The sequence below is a fragment of the Vanessa atalanta genome, chromosome Z, assembly GCF_905147765.1.
Source record: "Vanessa atalanta chromosome Z, ilVanAtal1.2, whole genome shotgun sequence".
NCBI classification, from domain to species: domain Eukaryota; kingdom Metazoa; phylum Arthropoda; class Insecta; order Lepidoptera; family Nymphalidae; genus Vanessa; species Vanessa atalanta.
The window spans coordinates 16,389,055-16,404,398 of NC_061902.1; the positions used below are offsets into that span (position 1 = coordinate 16,389,055).

The window sequence follows — 15,344 nt, forward strand, 5'->3', positions numbered from 1 at the left end:
TGCGAGAAAACTCAATTTGACGGCATGGCGCTATAATATCCGTGACGGAGCACAGCTTCCAATAAAATAATGTTTCTGCTTTATGTTAGATGATAGGGCCAGGTAGGTACAAATGAAAAGCTGAAATTCTACAACGCAACATATATTTAAACACGCCCTGAGAATAAAACGTCAACATATTTATAATATCTGTCGGGTGCTCCAGAGCTCCGCAGCATTAACGTTTACAACGTTACGTAAAGTATTAGTAGTGACACAACACGCAAGGCAACGCAACTCACAACTCGGACTCGCTCACTGGAATGCTCCTATCGTGCGCCGGCAGACGCAGACGCACTTCGTATACGCTACACCATCAATATGTTCGGAGATTAACTTATTATAACCATCATTAATAAATTACTAAAACGGATATTTTACATAAAACGGAAAGTAATAAAATTGTCAAATATAGTAAACTTTTGCAGACACACACCCAAGCACGCACGCATCCACGCACGCACACACGCGCACACACACACACACACACTGATTAAATGTTTAATATTATAAATTAATCGCCTAATTAAACAGTCGCTTGTTTCACGAGTACAGTTCATACTTGATATGGATTCGATACAATAAACATTTTAACAATATATTAAAAAGAAATCATTTTAGCAGAGTAGCTTTTTTAATGACTTTGTTAGTTCACTTGTTGGACACTGGACAAGACGTTCACCCAGCATTGAACGTAACTATAAAAGGTGCAATTTGTTTATACATTTTGACTAGCAGTGTTACGAACATCGAGTCTCAAGTGCGACGAGCGGACGAACGAACTCCAGCACTCGCGCACTAAGTAAAACCTAAGTACGTAAGTAATACGCTAAAACATCCGATTGGCACATAGGCATATATTTACTATAATAACAAATTAAAATCCCTCTTCCTTAACGTAAGGCACCATCGATTCAACGACACAGCAGCGTGAGAAACGTCAATTTAACATTAGGCGTAAAGAAACAACGTAACCATAATATACTCCAACCCAGTACAAAACCCTTCGTCGCACGTTCCACACGTCACGTCCCACGTCCCACGTCCCACGTCACACGTCACACGTCACACGTCACACGTCACACGTCACACGTCACACGTCAGTCCAACCTGCGCTCCCAAACGATGTAACAAACTATCAGTGAGGATAGAACTACGTTCACTACGCCCGATTACCTCTACAATATATACGTGTATATATAAATACTATATATTTTCAACATCTCATAGTGTACACGTAGAGCCGATATAGAACGAGCAGATCAGCTCACTTGTTATATAAATATTCTGAATTTATATTTGCTTCTTTTTCCCGGCGATGGATCGGGTCCGCCCTTCGGCCAAGTCGGCGGCGTGGTCAGAGTCGCTGAGCATGGCGGCCAGCATGTTGTCGAACTCGGGCACGGCGTCCTCGTAGGCCTGCAGCTGTCGCGCCAGCACGTCGCGCGCCAGCACGTCGCGCTCGGGCGCCGGCTCCCACGCGCCTGCCGCTGCGCGCGCAGCCACGCACTCCTGGTAGAAGCTCGCCAGCTCCGTCATCGGGCTGCCGTCGGCGAACGGGAACTCCTGCATCGCATCGCGACGTAAGAAAACATCGCCTTTCGTCGCTATCAACAGATATAATAAAAAATATTATTACCATGAGACTGGTGTACTTGTTGCTGTCCCTGATCCTGGGCATATCGATGGCCTTGCTAGCGCCGGCGCGGCCGCTGCTGCAGCCCGCCACGGCGGCCACGCCCGCTCCGGCCGTTGCCGCCGGACAGCCCGGGTCCGGCCCCGCCTCCGACACGCACTCCGCTAGGGACAGCAGCTGCATTTTCTGCAAAGCACTAATAATGTACTGCCTCTAATCGTGTACGCATACGCGAAGTAATAAAAGAAATCGTTCAATGTGACGTATTTACTAACTTTATCCATTTTGTCCTTCTCGGCGAGGATCCACATCATAGGAGGCTCCGGCGGCAGCTGCTGACTCAAAGTTTCATGTAATTCCTTCATCTTAGCCGTGTCCACAAATGCTCCCGCTGTCAAGGGCTTGGAGAGATCTATTTCTTTCTTTTCATGATAATTTTTCCTAAAATTGGTTGTTTTGTAATCGTAATTATACGAGACCTAAATAAATATATCAAATGTACATACGTCGATGATACCATCGTTACCTGGGGCTTTCCTTCGGGAAGTGATCGCTTTTAATCATAATGCCATCGCTCGTCATCAGTACATTTTTTTCTACAGGTTTCCTGTCCTCGGGCAATATTGTCATCTTCGTCCTGTATACGACCTCTATCTGAATCGTTCCTATTGGAGTATGTAGCTCGCTCACTTTGATTGTTTTGTGTTTTTCTCCTGTGAATTTCAATATTCAGAGTAAGCACCAACTTATAGTCGTATTACTCGTAAAATGTTTACGTTTGTTTGACAATTACCTAATAGATCTAAATTTGGTTTCCCACCATAAATTTTATGAGAAATAATATAGGACTCTTTATTTTGTAATCTGGATAGTTTGTATGCAGGTGTTATCCTTGAAATACTTAATGTAGACTTGAGCATAATACTCATGCGGTAGTATATAGTGGAGACCGAGCTGATGCTGATGTCGCAACCCGGTGCCATGCGCACTGTCCACTGCTCTAACACCATCTCGTCGCCATCATTTGTCCGTAGGAATATTTCAATGCACAGCACGTTTGTTAATGCTTCGATAACTTCCCCGTTTATCACTCGTTTCGTATCAGTGTTCACTTCGGGCATGTCTGGTATGGACAAATTGAACTAAAAACAAAGACGTTGTTTTATTTCCTTCAAAACTTAATATAGAAGCATAGAGTACTTCAATATTTCATTATAAGACTGCCTTTTGGCCGTTTTCATCAAAGAAAATGTGTAAAAAATAATTTCATAAATGTCAGCAATTTTTTAAGATAAAAGTACTCGTTGAATCTTTTTAATAGACTTATGTATTAGCACAACCAACAACCGAGAACGTTTTTACATCGTCAAGTAGCAGTATTGAATAAAATTTAAAACTACAACTGGTCCGGAATGTAGCTTCTACTGTGAAGATCGAGCAGGAAATTCAATAGTTACTCTTTTCCACCAAAAATTAATTGTCATAGATCTGTTTAAAAAATACAATTGAATTCATTGTGCCACAATTGTGATGTATTGACATAGCAAAGTCGGAAATTAGGTGTTACATGATTGTAATTTTTAACTATTACTGTGATAAACATAATTTCCATGTAAATACATTTAATGTAATGCATCAGTAAACAAACTTTGTTAAAAACATCCTGAAGACTTTTTTTAAGAGTTGCAAGAAGTTGTAAATATATAAGACAAATATTTTTTTGCAATCCAAAATGAATTCTGAGTAGTAGTAGTGTAGTAGTAGAGTATTATAAAATCTATCCTAACACTTTCTGACTACCAGAGTATGGTTTTTAATAACTATACTGTCATTTTGTGTGTTCCTTAGCCTGGCATCACATCGCCCCCCTATTAGTACATTATTTGCTTATAATTTTTCTCTGCCTGTCCACTAAAGGTGACATGTCCGTCAATATTATCATTATCATCCTTTCTGCCCATTACTAACATTACTTCTGTCACCTATAAACATATAGACTATAATTATAACATTAAGTTATCCATGGGTTTCGATTCGATGGGTCGATTACATTTTTATCTTAACAAGTATAGGGAAGAATGGTGCAAATATTATAATATATTCTCCTTTGAGACTGGGCTTGAGACTCTTTCGAGAATATTTTATATATTTTAGTTAGATATTAACTACTGAAATAATATCAAAGTCTTCTACTTAAGCATGTGATGAGGTAACATAATTCATTAATAATAAATCTCATAATAAAGAAATTATTTAAAAAAAATTAATGTGTGAAATATAAATATTTATTAAATCAAGCTTAGTTGTTTCCAATATGTGCACAGAGAATTGCATGGGTATGGGCAAAATTGCATAAAATAACTGTGTGCAAGACAAACTGCAGGAGTATATAAACTCGAATGTGAGTGTGGTTTATTTTACATAGGTCAAACAAAGAGAAGTATCGGTACTAGGGTCAAGAAACATATAGGAGATGTCAAAAATAGGCGTTCTTCAAAGTCTGCAGTCTGTGAACATGCTCTGGATAAACCTAACCATTTTATTCGATTTGATAAACCACAGATCCTCGCTAGACAACACAGATTCATTCCTAGAATGATACGCGAGGCTATTGAAATTCAAAAACATCCGAACTTCAATAGAGAAGATGGTTGGAGACTTTCCAACACTTGGGATCCACTTATTAAAAATTTTAAATCCCAAATCCAACAGACTGCAAGACCTAAAGATACAGTTAGTGCCTTCTGCGTGCAACCAGAACGCTACTCAAGATATCAATTAAGAAATCATTGGCGGTAGTTGTAAATAATATTCTTTTGTAATTCGAACAGACAAATGTCACCTTAGTCTGCCCGTGACCACGAACACTGCAAAGTGCTCGAAACATCGGGATGTTATGGAAATAATTAATATATGCGATTAAATCCGTTAAAAACTAGTTTTATTTCAATGCAAGTAGATCATTTTTCTCTCATTAAATATGTGACAATATAAAAAAAGTCTTTAAACTATAATGCAATTACATTGAACCATAAATCAAAGTTGTGTTCTTCCAAAATTACTTCATTTTTTATTTGTGGTTAGAAGACACAAATCTTAATCTATGATTCCGAGTTCTACAGGGCTAGTTCTAATTACATTCATTGTCTAATAGTATTTGCCAAATTTTAGCCAAAGCTATAGAGAACTCTTTGATATCACACAGGTCTAGTCCAGTTTTATTTTACAAGTGATTACAAAATTACATAAAATCTATGAATATATAAGTTGATTGATTTGACAATGTTGTACAGTGACTAAAGGATGTTTAAACTGTTTTATAGAAAATGAATATGCTATTGTAATGACTTCCTATTTGTCTAAGTGTCACTTATATTTTAGAAATAAACAAACAATAAATATACTGGTTCTTTTCCATAGAGTCTACATTCCAGATGAGTGACTAATCCTACTCATACTGCTGCAGCTTGATAAATGTATATTTTTAGGAGGATTTATTAACCATGATATTTACTCAGCACTAAAAGAGACTCTTGAAATATTTTAATTTATTAAGAGCTGTAGTTCTATAGACGAGTGGCTTGTGATTATCTAGTTGATGAAAAATTAATAATTTAAATGTTCAGGCTGCTATAATTAAGCATTGCATACATACCCATTGCAAGCTGGTGGGCGAAGGTGGCGGGCCATCATCCGAGGGTTTGATTACATTGCAATCGTGAGCTATTTTTTTCCCTTGTCTGCTTTGGACAACTATCTGAGCCACTTTCAATGTTAATATTTTTGTAAATTTAAATAATTTTAGTCGATCTTGCATATCAGTGTTACACGAAGCCATCTTATAGTTTTTCATTAATATATTTTTACAATATTTATTTAAAGTATCGTACACAATAGGAAAATTTACGCAGCTAATAAAATTTATAACATTGAAGCTGTTTTATTATATTTTTGAAATAAATTGCTAAATTTATTGTTTTGTTCTACCGTAATGCACGGTTCAAGTTATAATATATGATATTTGTTTTATTATATTAGGAAAACAAACTATTTATTTTTCTCAATTAGAATAAACATACATAAAAAATCTTAGTCTATCCAAATATCGAATCGACTTCACTTCTACAAATTCGAAGCACAGATAACAAAGAAATACACAGATCAACACATAACAGACTGTTTATTCTTGAGAACGAGTATTTTTTGCCAATACTTACAGTGTTTATATTTTTACGTTTCTAACCAAGAGTATAATAATTTTGAAATCCACTGTTTTGTATTTTTTATTGGATAATAATTAATATGTAATATAAAAAATATCAACTTAAGGAAAATATAGAAAGGTGACGAAATTTTTTCATAATTAATATTTGGTCGTATCACATACCAGGATTTATATGAAAAATCAATGCGATTTGTATGTAGTTTGGTATCCAAAAAAGTAAGTTCTAAAGTACTATGTTTTAGTATTAGTACGTTTCAATTTTATTTAACACAATTGAGAATACCAAACCAGTTCATTCTAAAGTTAAGCAACGGAGTAAGGATGTTATGGGTATGTAATTTCGGATCTGGCTATGAATTATGATATTTTAACCATATTTTCCTTTGATCCGACAGTTTCGGTTACAGTTCCGGAGCTCCATAACATCCCTGGAACGGAGAAAATTCAATGTGAAACAGACATCCAGGTTGTCTTCGATTCCCTGCAGCGACTTAATACATTATATATAACCGAATTCATAACGATATAATAACGTGGTACCTGCAAATCAACCGACATATTGTTTTCAATCTTTTGTATAAATATTTTACGAGTATCAGAACGAAATTTTACAGCAGCAAGATAATGTTAATATAAACGCTTTTTGCAAGCTTATTTGCTTGCAAAACCGTGCGAATCTGCGCGACTTACGAGTGTTGAGTGGTTGATTTCTTTTAAAATTAATCAGATATTATTGCATATTTCCGGATTTGAACCCGCAATCATCAAGAAGGATGTACACATTCTTAACACTAGGCACGAGATTGCCTATAGGTTATCCGAGCATGCTTCCACTGAGCTTCGTTATATAGAATTATTTTTACATAAAATTATATAAAAAACTAAAAATAAGTATCCCATATATTTATGTGTTTGTCTCTTTGTAACGATTTATTTTTGTTTTATTAAGTTTTATACCACACTTAAAATAGATTAAATAAAATCAGAGTTATAGTTCCAGACAAAACGCGGACACACATACATACATATTTACACTTGTAAAATATAACGCACGTGCTTTCTAATTCCATTAAGACTAACATATAGAATATTATGCAATTTCAATAATATTACAAACATACGGGTGGAATTGATAACCTCTTTTTTTAAAATCAAGCTAGTTAAATATAAAGTTAGTGGTGACAGTTTATTTAATTTAGTAAAACTAGTTGGCAATAAAAAGTTAGTCACTCATATAGCGTTTAGTTCACCGCATTCGATGAAACATACGAAAATATGATTAAAGAGTAAAAAAGTATGGCATACAAATAATTATGTTATTATTTTCATTTTTCATATTTTAGAAACGATTAATTTACAAATATATCGTAACGTAATACACTTGCTAAGCTTTGCACAATATCGTTATTATACCAGCTGGCCCAAAGCCGACTGACACATTTGAAATGTTGATAAATTATATATGGGCCAAAGAAAAAAAGGAAAAATTTCCATAAATACAGTGAAGTATTATTTTCCATATCATTACAATGTTATTTTTTAAAAACTACATCATGCAGATGGCCTCCATTAAAATCATTGCATTGTTGCAAGCGTTGCGTGAAGTTTTCGTATACGCGCCTTCGGAGGTTCTCATCAATAGCGGCAACTTCTCTAACAATAGCTTACATGGCTTACTTTAATTCTTGAGTATTCGCGATCCGCTTTTTGAAAATACGGTCTTTCAGATATCCCCACAAACCCCACCCCACCCTGTATATCATTTCTCTAAAACATAGCGTTATTGCACACATGCAAAGATAACGTTTCTGTATTTGTTCCATTATTTAAGTCCCTGATATTGCTAATCTAAAAATACGGCACAGAAAAATATAAAGTGAAAAATGTAACAACTGTAAATGTGGTTGAACTAAGCCCTCCTCTCCCTTTGAGGAGATGGTTTCGAGATAATTCCACTACGCTGGTCCAATGCGGATTTGTTAATATGTACACATATAGCAGAATTTAATGAAAATTAGACACACGGAGGTTTCACGATATGGAGTCTTTTTAAAACGTGTTCAACTCTTTCTCAAAATACTTTTTAACATTATGTTATTTTATTACGCAAACTCTAAAATGTATGCAATGCGGTTATCAAGCAAATTCAGTTTAAAAAAGCCTCTCCGTGTATCCAGCCGTTTTTTGTGACGGTGAGCGTGGGGGCACTATCTAATAGTGTTTCTTGCATTCGTTTGTCTGCGATTATAAAAAGGTGGTATAAAGGTAGCTGCTACGTTATTTGAGTACAATTATTGAGTGTCGACACTTGAAACCAGAAAACAGGTCATCATCGGCTTCGACATTCTCAAATGGATGAAAATGCTACATTATTATTTTTTGCATATTGACACGATCTAAAACAAAACAATCGTGTATCTAATGTAATACTAACCATGACACTAATTACTCACTTACTAAATCTAATACTACTATATATATCACATACTAAATATATTGTGTTTAATTTCGATAAAAATATAATCGAATTAACCAAGCAAATCGGATAGCCATCCGTTTTGCCCATTAGCATTAATATTCAAAAGTTATATTACCGACTGTACAACTTTTACCAACAAACAAAAAGGTTACAAACAATAATTAAACTTCAAAAAAACACGTAATCGTTAACACTTAACAGATAATACAATAAATCAATTCATATATATTGCCAAGAAGAAACAAAAAAAAAATCACAACATATAGCCGCATCTATTGTTTTGTTTGAACTATCACGGCGCTTCTGATTTGCTGTTGTGGCGACCCAATAGTGTCATCTATAGGCCGTGTAGGTTTTTAACAAAATCGTCTTAACCACACTATTCATCTTGCCCGGACTTCCCCTAGTCCTAAATTACAGTCAAAGATTCTGCAAACGACTATATATTCTACAAAGATATTGAAAAGCTCAATAGGTCAGCTAGCTGTAAAACGTGATATTGCGGTCAGTGAAACAAAAACGTAGGGTTTCGCAAAGTCAGTTAAAAATAGAGTACACGTAGATTACGTCAGTAAATAAAAGAAGATTTCTATTTTATATTCTAAGGCATTTATTTCTAAATCGATGCACCTCCAGTTGCGTTGTGTTTACAAAAATATAACAAGTGTGAATTATTAACTAGCATCAGTCGCAAAGCTTAAAATAATATATGACATTACATGCGTTTTGATGAAAATTAATACAACGATTATCCAATTATCTTCACAATATAAAGGAAATAGAAGCGTAAGACAAATAGATTCGCAGAAATTCGATGCTTATAGCGGGCCCACACTGTTAGATTTAAATTGACAAACATTTTTTGCTTAACAAAATTAAACCATCGAATGTTTTTTTTTTAACTCCAGTCAGCATTTAGAAAAACGATAAACGTATTGACATTTAATTCTTCAATTACAAAATATGTATTGACAATTCAAATCGATTCCGGTTAAGCAAGTGCGATCACTCGTGTAAATGACTCTGAGTTAATTAAAATTATGTACAAAATACAAATACAGTAAACTAAATGTTGCACAAACGGGTCATCGGGTCAACAATTTGCGTCATTTTCGATTCGACAGTATAAAAAAATGAACCGTCTCGGGGCATCTGGTGGATGTGAAAGATCGAAATTATTACAGAATAGAGTCGTCACTAGTACTGTCACTTCATATTATGGCGATGCGTCAGCGTCCCCTATTAGACGTTACATACTATCACATCACACAGACACACAGCGTGGCTAAACACCACGCATGACGCCGACAATCGGTCTGGCGAAGCTAAGCAGAACTATGAAGCTGTTTCTATTTTTGGCGATCTTGACCATTGGGTTTTTTTATGTCAAAGGTGGCAAACGAGCAGGAGGCTCACCTGATGGAAAGTGACTACCACCGCTTATGGACATCTGCAACACCAAGGTTCCCAAGTCGTATCGGTTCGGAAAAACCGCCGGCGAAAGCTGGTTCCACAGAGTGGTTGTGCGAGGCAGAAAATGTCTTAAAAATCGCGCTGTTGTGGATTTTCGGACATCTAGGTGGTGCGGGTGAAATTTAGAATTTTGACAAGATGTCCGAAGGTGAAATTCAGCAGCCGGGATTAATCCGAACAATTCCTCGGAACATTCCCCGTGATAAATTCTGTAGAAGATGCAGAGCGATCCAACATCTCTACGCAATGCCAAAGGATCAAGCAGATCGGAAAGGGCTTGATCGTAGATAATTCGAGCTGCTCTACGTTGGATACGGTCAAATGGAAGGAGCTGGTACTGCGGAGCACACGCCCTGCGGAGCAGGTGAGAGCAGTATTCCATGTGAGGCCGAATTTGCGCCTTGTATAGTCTTAAGACGATGGGCCGACGTGAAATACTGCCTTGCCTTGCAGAGCACACCGAGCTTTTTTGATGCCAATTTTGCATTGCCTTCCAATTGACCGCGGAACTGAACAAGGGTCGAAACATCGACGCCAAGTATTCCGATACTAGCTGTGGCGGCTAACGGAATGTTCTCGAATCGTGGAGATACGACAAATAGTTTTCAATAGGTTTCTACTATTAAGATATATTAAACGAGATACTCTTATACCAACTTTTCTTGAAGCTACTTTTGGGGGGTCGATCGTTAACATATATTATACTATATGTTAACGATATTATGCAGCTGTAATCAGATTCAGCGGAATACCAGGTACTATTTATTGTCTTATGATTATTTGATATCGATGGTTCAATCATTTATTTACCATCTCTGTAACTACTTATTTATATACAAGTTCACTTTGTTAGTTCATATTCTTCAAACAAAACAAACTATATACGTTATGTTACAACATGTGTAGATGAGTGAAATCTCTTCCCCAATGTGATAACATCACTTTCACCAGACTACATTCTAATGACTGAATTGGCACGATATTAATAATTTTGTTATTTAAATAAGTGTAGTTGTTGTTGTAATCAATTGCAAATTCATAGTCAGATTGTCTAAATGATTATATCAGATATTTCATGTAAAAATAAAAAAAAGTAGTCATTACAATTTATATATTCGTACACAATAAAAGTAACTCCGTGACCCCCCGCTTCTATTACAATAAACCCCCACATACCTGTGTCACTTCACGATTGAATGAATAATGTTTGTATTAAATAATTTATTTGATATTTATTATACATAGAGCTCTACTATAGGGACCTCTGTCTTTACAGTTTGGTTAAATGTAACAGAGACAGAGACACAATTTGTTAAACATGTCGCTATGATTGTAATCAGATGATAATGTCAAGAACTTCATACAGACATTTATTAAAATTACATGCATAATGTATCACAAATTTTGAATTTGTAATTAGCGAGCGAAATATAAATAACTGAGAAGTGTTTAAAAAAGATATGCAAACTTTGACATTAGTACTAATTTTGTTATAATAATATATATAAAGCACAAGAAGTGAATATTAACATAATATTTTTGGCTTAAATAAAATGATAATGAATCTGCATGACTCTGATATATATGTAAACAAACATATTTTAAGAAGATTAATCAATATTTTTACCTGAAGAAGCTGCAGTATCTAAATAATTAGATCAAGCTATTTAGATCAATCATTTTAAAAGTTGACCCAACATGTGCAGTGCGGTGAGGTGGTGACATGTAAAAAAATCATTTATGCCTGTTTTTGTAAATATAATAATATATGATACAATAAACATTTTATTTTATGTAACTGTACACCCAGAAATTTCACAGCCCGCATAATGCAGGCAGCTACTCTGGTGGTGGCAGGCCTAGCGTTTTCCTAACTAAACGCTCTGCTATTTTATTGAATTGCTCGCGATCTTCCCTCCACATTTTAGCGGCATCGACATTGGCTCCACTTTCATCATTAGGCTCTGAAAAGAAAAATAAAAAAAAAAGTTTGTGCTCTTTTTTAAAAAGCCTGACTAAGATAAGATGCAATTTTATAATTTTGTTGTCTTACCTGCCAGCATGCTGACTACAGAGAGTAGGATTTTTTCGACGCTCTGTACTGGCGACCATCGCTCTGCACTACTCTCGTAGCCCATGGGGTCATCCCCAGGCGCGTGCAGTATGGAAATACACACCCTGCCGTCTGCATAGACTGGAAACGAGTTACAAAACAACTATACAAGAAGGTATAATGAGTATCTGTATGTGTTCATTATGATCATTTAAACATTTTTTAAAACTGTAGTTATTTAAATATAAACTCACTATTTGGGTGAAACATTTCACAAATAAACTGCATCTTTGGTGGACTCAGAGGATAGTCTGGAGGAAAAACAAGTTTAGCTGGAAATATGCCACCCTCAAAGCAAGTTCCTTCTGGTCCTCTGAAAACAGAAGTAGCTAATGGATATGTATCCTTGTTTTGGTGCCAATACACAGTTTTAAATTAAACATAAATATCTCCAATGAACAGTGTCAACTAGCTATATCCAATTACACAATATTATTAAATTATTTGTAAGTTCTTCATTTAAATATTTTATATATGTAGATATTAACATGTTGTAAAACTGTTGTAGCTAGTTAAGAAACAATATAAAACGACCATTACAAATGCACTGATTTTAATTACAATAAATTAAATGTTGTAGCACATACGTTATTAAGGCCTCCCACTCAAAAAAGTTTTCTTCATTGACTGGGCCTGCAATAATGCCTTCTGGAGGATTCACGGTCAGTTCTAGAATGAGAAAAACCAAATTAGTTGCTTTTGATTTGAAAAATATATGTGACGACTTTGGCCTGAAAATGTTTTTGTGAAAATAATTTTTACTTTTTAGAATATCTTAGATGATGATCTAACACATGCACAAACAGGCAAAGTTTCCAAAACATTTTTTTAAATGTTGTAGCAGCAAAAATAATTATTTCAACTTAAGATGCTATTACAGAACATCCCAATCATTTGCACTAACCATATTTTTGGTATTGTACTCATTGATTAAAGTTCTTAAAAATAAAATATAAAATTTTGTAATTGTTAGTTCTTTTGAATTCTTGAAGAATTCAAGATTATATTAATGCTTAAAAAAGCATGGATAGACTTAGTATTACTTGATTCCTAGACAAGATATATATAAATTGAATTGTACTTTCCAGTCAAGCACACTGAAATAAATAATATTTTGACTATATAACCTGTTAAACACAGAGTTTGCCAAACTATTTCACATGCACCATTATGATTTTCTACATACACAGAGAGAGCTATAAGTAGCAGAATTTATATGTTGGTAATATATTTTCTACTGACCTTACTGCTCTCTATTATATTAAGTTAATGTTTCTTTGTTATTATTAAAATAAGTTTCTATGAATCTATATATATATCGGAGCGTGGTTACTTTGTTTGTTGATTTGGATAATTAATGAATCGAGTAGTTGGCAATAATGTTTGATGGCTGATTTACTTATAAGAGCTGGTCACCCCGAATGGAGTTGTAAGTGTCATGGCAACGCGAGTTGTTATGTTTTGACAAGCTTCTCGAATGCGATGGTTGCTTGCAAACCCATTTGCTCTTAATCGAGATGAATTATTGTAATCCTTTGATATTATTGTGATGTACGATTATTGAATCAATTAATACAGTGATTAGACGATATTAAATATATTTTATTTTGTGAATATCTCCATTGCACGCCCACATAGTATTACAAATGTCGAATCAAACCCCGAACCCAACTGTTCGGCATCCTGCTTCTCCGACATATATATATATAACAAAAATATTTAGACTGTAATCAGTTTATTTTATTACTTTTGGGTAAATGCTGTCAGTGGATCTGTCTTTTAAAGATTTTCAACATACTTACAATTTATTTTAGAACAAGGGTAGATATCCCTTAATATTCTCAGGCTCTCTTACATTTTTATTATAATTTGGATACACATTTTATCCATTGTTGTAATAGTAAAATAAATTAATTAAAATTGTCAAAACTAATTACAAATATCTCATATTAAAATCACAAATAGGAAAATTCCATCATAAAAGCTTAAATTTTAAAATTATATTTTAGACTTATCAACATTATTAACTCTAAATAATCCTTTCCTCTCCCTTAGTATTTAATTGAACACCACAGGGTAATATTTTTCAAAAAAAGTAAACTCAACTTTATTGGCTTGGAATGTCTTCTAATTTGACTACTATAACAAGCATTTTCTTAATTTTTATTTTTTTTTTATTTTTCACATACTAGTAAAATTGGCGTATTATAAAATATTGCTTTTCAATTGTATGTAAATAAAGAAAAAATAAAGTAAACATAGAAACTTACGCTTATATTCGGCCATTAGCCTTCTTAAAGCCGAACCGGCCATCATCACGGATAAATTAGGAGTTAGAAACTCCGCACTTAAAATAAAATTAGTGATTATTGTTAATAAACTTGTTTAATTATAACTTCTTTAGACTTCAACCCTAAAATCTGTGGTTTAAAAACATATATGAATATAATATCTAATGACTTTAACATTGAACACACCACGGAGCACAGTGAAACGTATTAACTATTAAGCATAGAGTTATGTTATGAGTACAACATAGAATACAGATTATACAGATCACAGATGGAAGACAAAGTAGGTACACTTGGACCATAGGGGCACTGTCAGTATAAAGTCAAATTTAAAACTGAGCTTCCAAACAATAGAATATAAAACCAGTGCCACAAAATAAAAATGTATATGGTCTACGGCCAAAACTAGAACTTTAAACTTAGCCAATAAATAACAATATAATTTAGTTGACTAACTTTTCTAACCATGTATTCTGTGAAGCTAAGTCTTTCTGTTAGCGACGATAAATAAAGACTCCACTAAAGTTTATAATTCAATGTTATTCACACCATGTTATGATATATGTATTATAATTTGGTAGGTATAAAACTATAATTTTTGATTTTTTAGTATTTAAAACAAAATTATTTATTGTGAACCAATCGTATCTATGATAATGCACTGCTTATATAGTTATATATACGGTTTTAAATAATTTTATGATATCTATTGCAGAGACCGTTTTAAATTAAAAAGTATTAACAAATTTAGTAAAATTATTATTTAATTATCTAGCTGCATCTAATAGTGATGATTTCAAGTGATATGTTATTTTATTGTGTATAAGACCAAGTAAATTTCAAACAACTTCTAATTCTGAATTTATATACAATTAGAAAACACATTGTCAATAGTCAATACACGTCCCTTTGTTATTCGAGTCGGTTCATGATTTCAGCGCGTTAAATTACAACCAACAAAAAACAGAACGTTGTTTCCTTTAATAAGCTCACGTTAAAGTATTATTACATATTTATTACTATTACATACATTTTAAATAGCCTTATCCTCTATAGCGGTCTCAGATCATCACGCAGGACGACAGTTC

At 34.2% G+C, this 15,344-nt stretch overlaps 2 protein-coding genes across 2 annotated transcripts; both read right to left on the reverse strand.

Annotated features, from left to right (window-relative positions):
* Nucleotides 1-141: 141 nt before the first annotated feature.
* Nucleotides 142-5,800, reverse strand: LOC125075829 (autophagy-related protein 13 homolog). The gene is made up of 6 exons (XM_047687617.1): nucleotides 5,331-5,800; nucleotides 2,469-2,817; nucleotides 2,202-2,388; nucleotides 1,951-2,116; nucleotides 1,679-1,861; nucleotides 142-1,605 (listed from the first exon to the last, which is right to left on the reverse strand). The coding sequence occupies exons 1-6, from the start codon at nucleotides 5,526-5,528 to the stop codon at nucleotides 1,333-1,335; spliced, it is 1,356 nt and encodes a 451-aa protein (XP_047543573.1). The 5' UTR covers nucleotides 5,529-5,800; the 3' UTR covers nucleotides 142-1,332.
* Nucleotides 5,801-10,949: 5,149 nt separating this feature from the next.
* On the reverse strand, nucleotides 10,950-14,474 carry LOC125076082 (ubiquitin-conjugating enzyme E2 G2). Its single transcript, XM_047688032.1, has 5 exons — nucleotides 14,236-14,474; nucleotides 12,553-12,634; nucleotides 12,160-12,278; nucleotides 11,906-12,046; nucleotides 10,950-11,816 (listed from the first exon to the last, which is right to left on the reverse strand). Exons 1-5 carry the CDS (start codon nucleotides 14,279-14,281, stop codon nucleotides 11,692-11,694), a joined length of 513 nt encoding a protein of 170 aa, XP_047543988.1. The 5' UTR covers nucleotides 14,282-14,474; the 3' UTR covers nucleotides 10,950-11,691.
* Nucleotides 14,475-15,344: the final 870 nt, after the last annotated feature.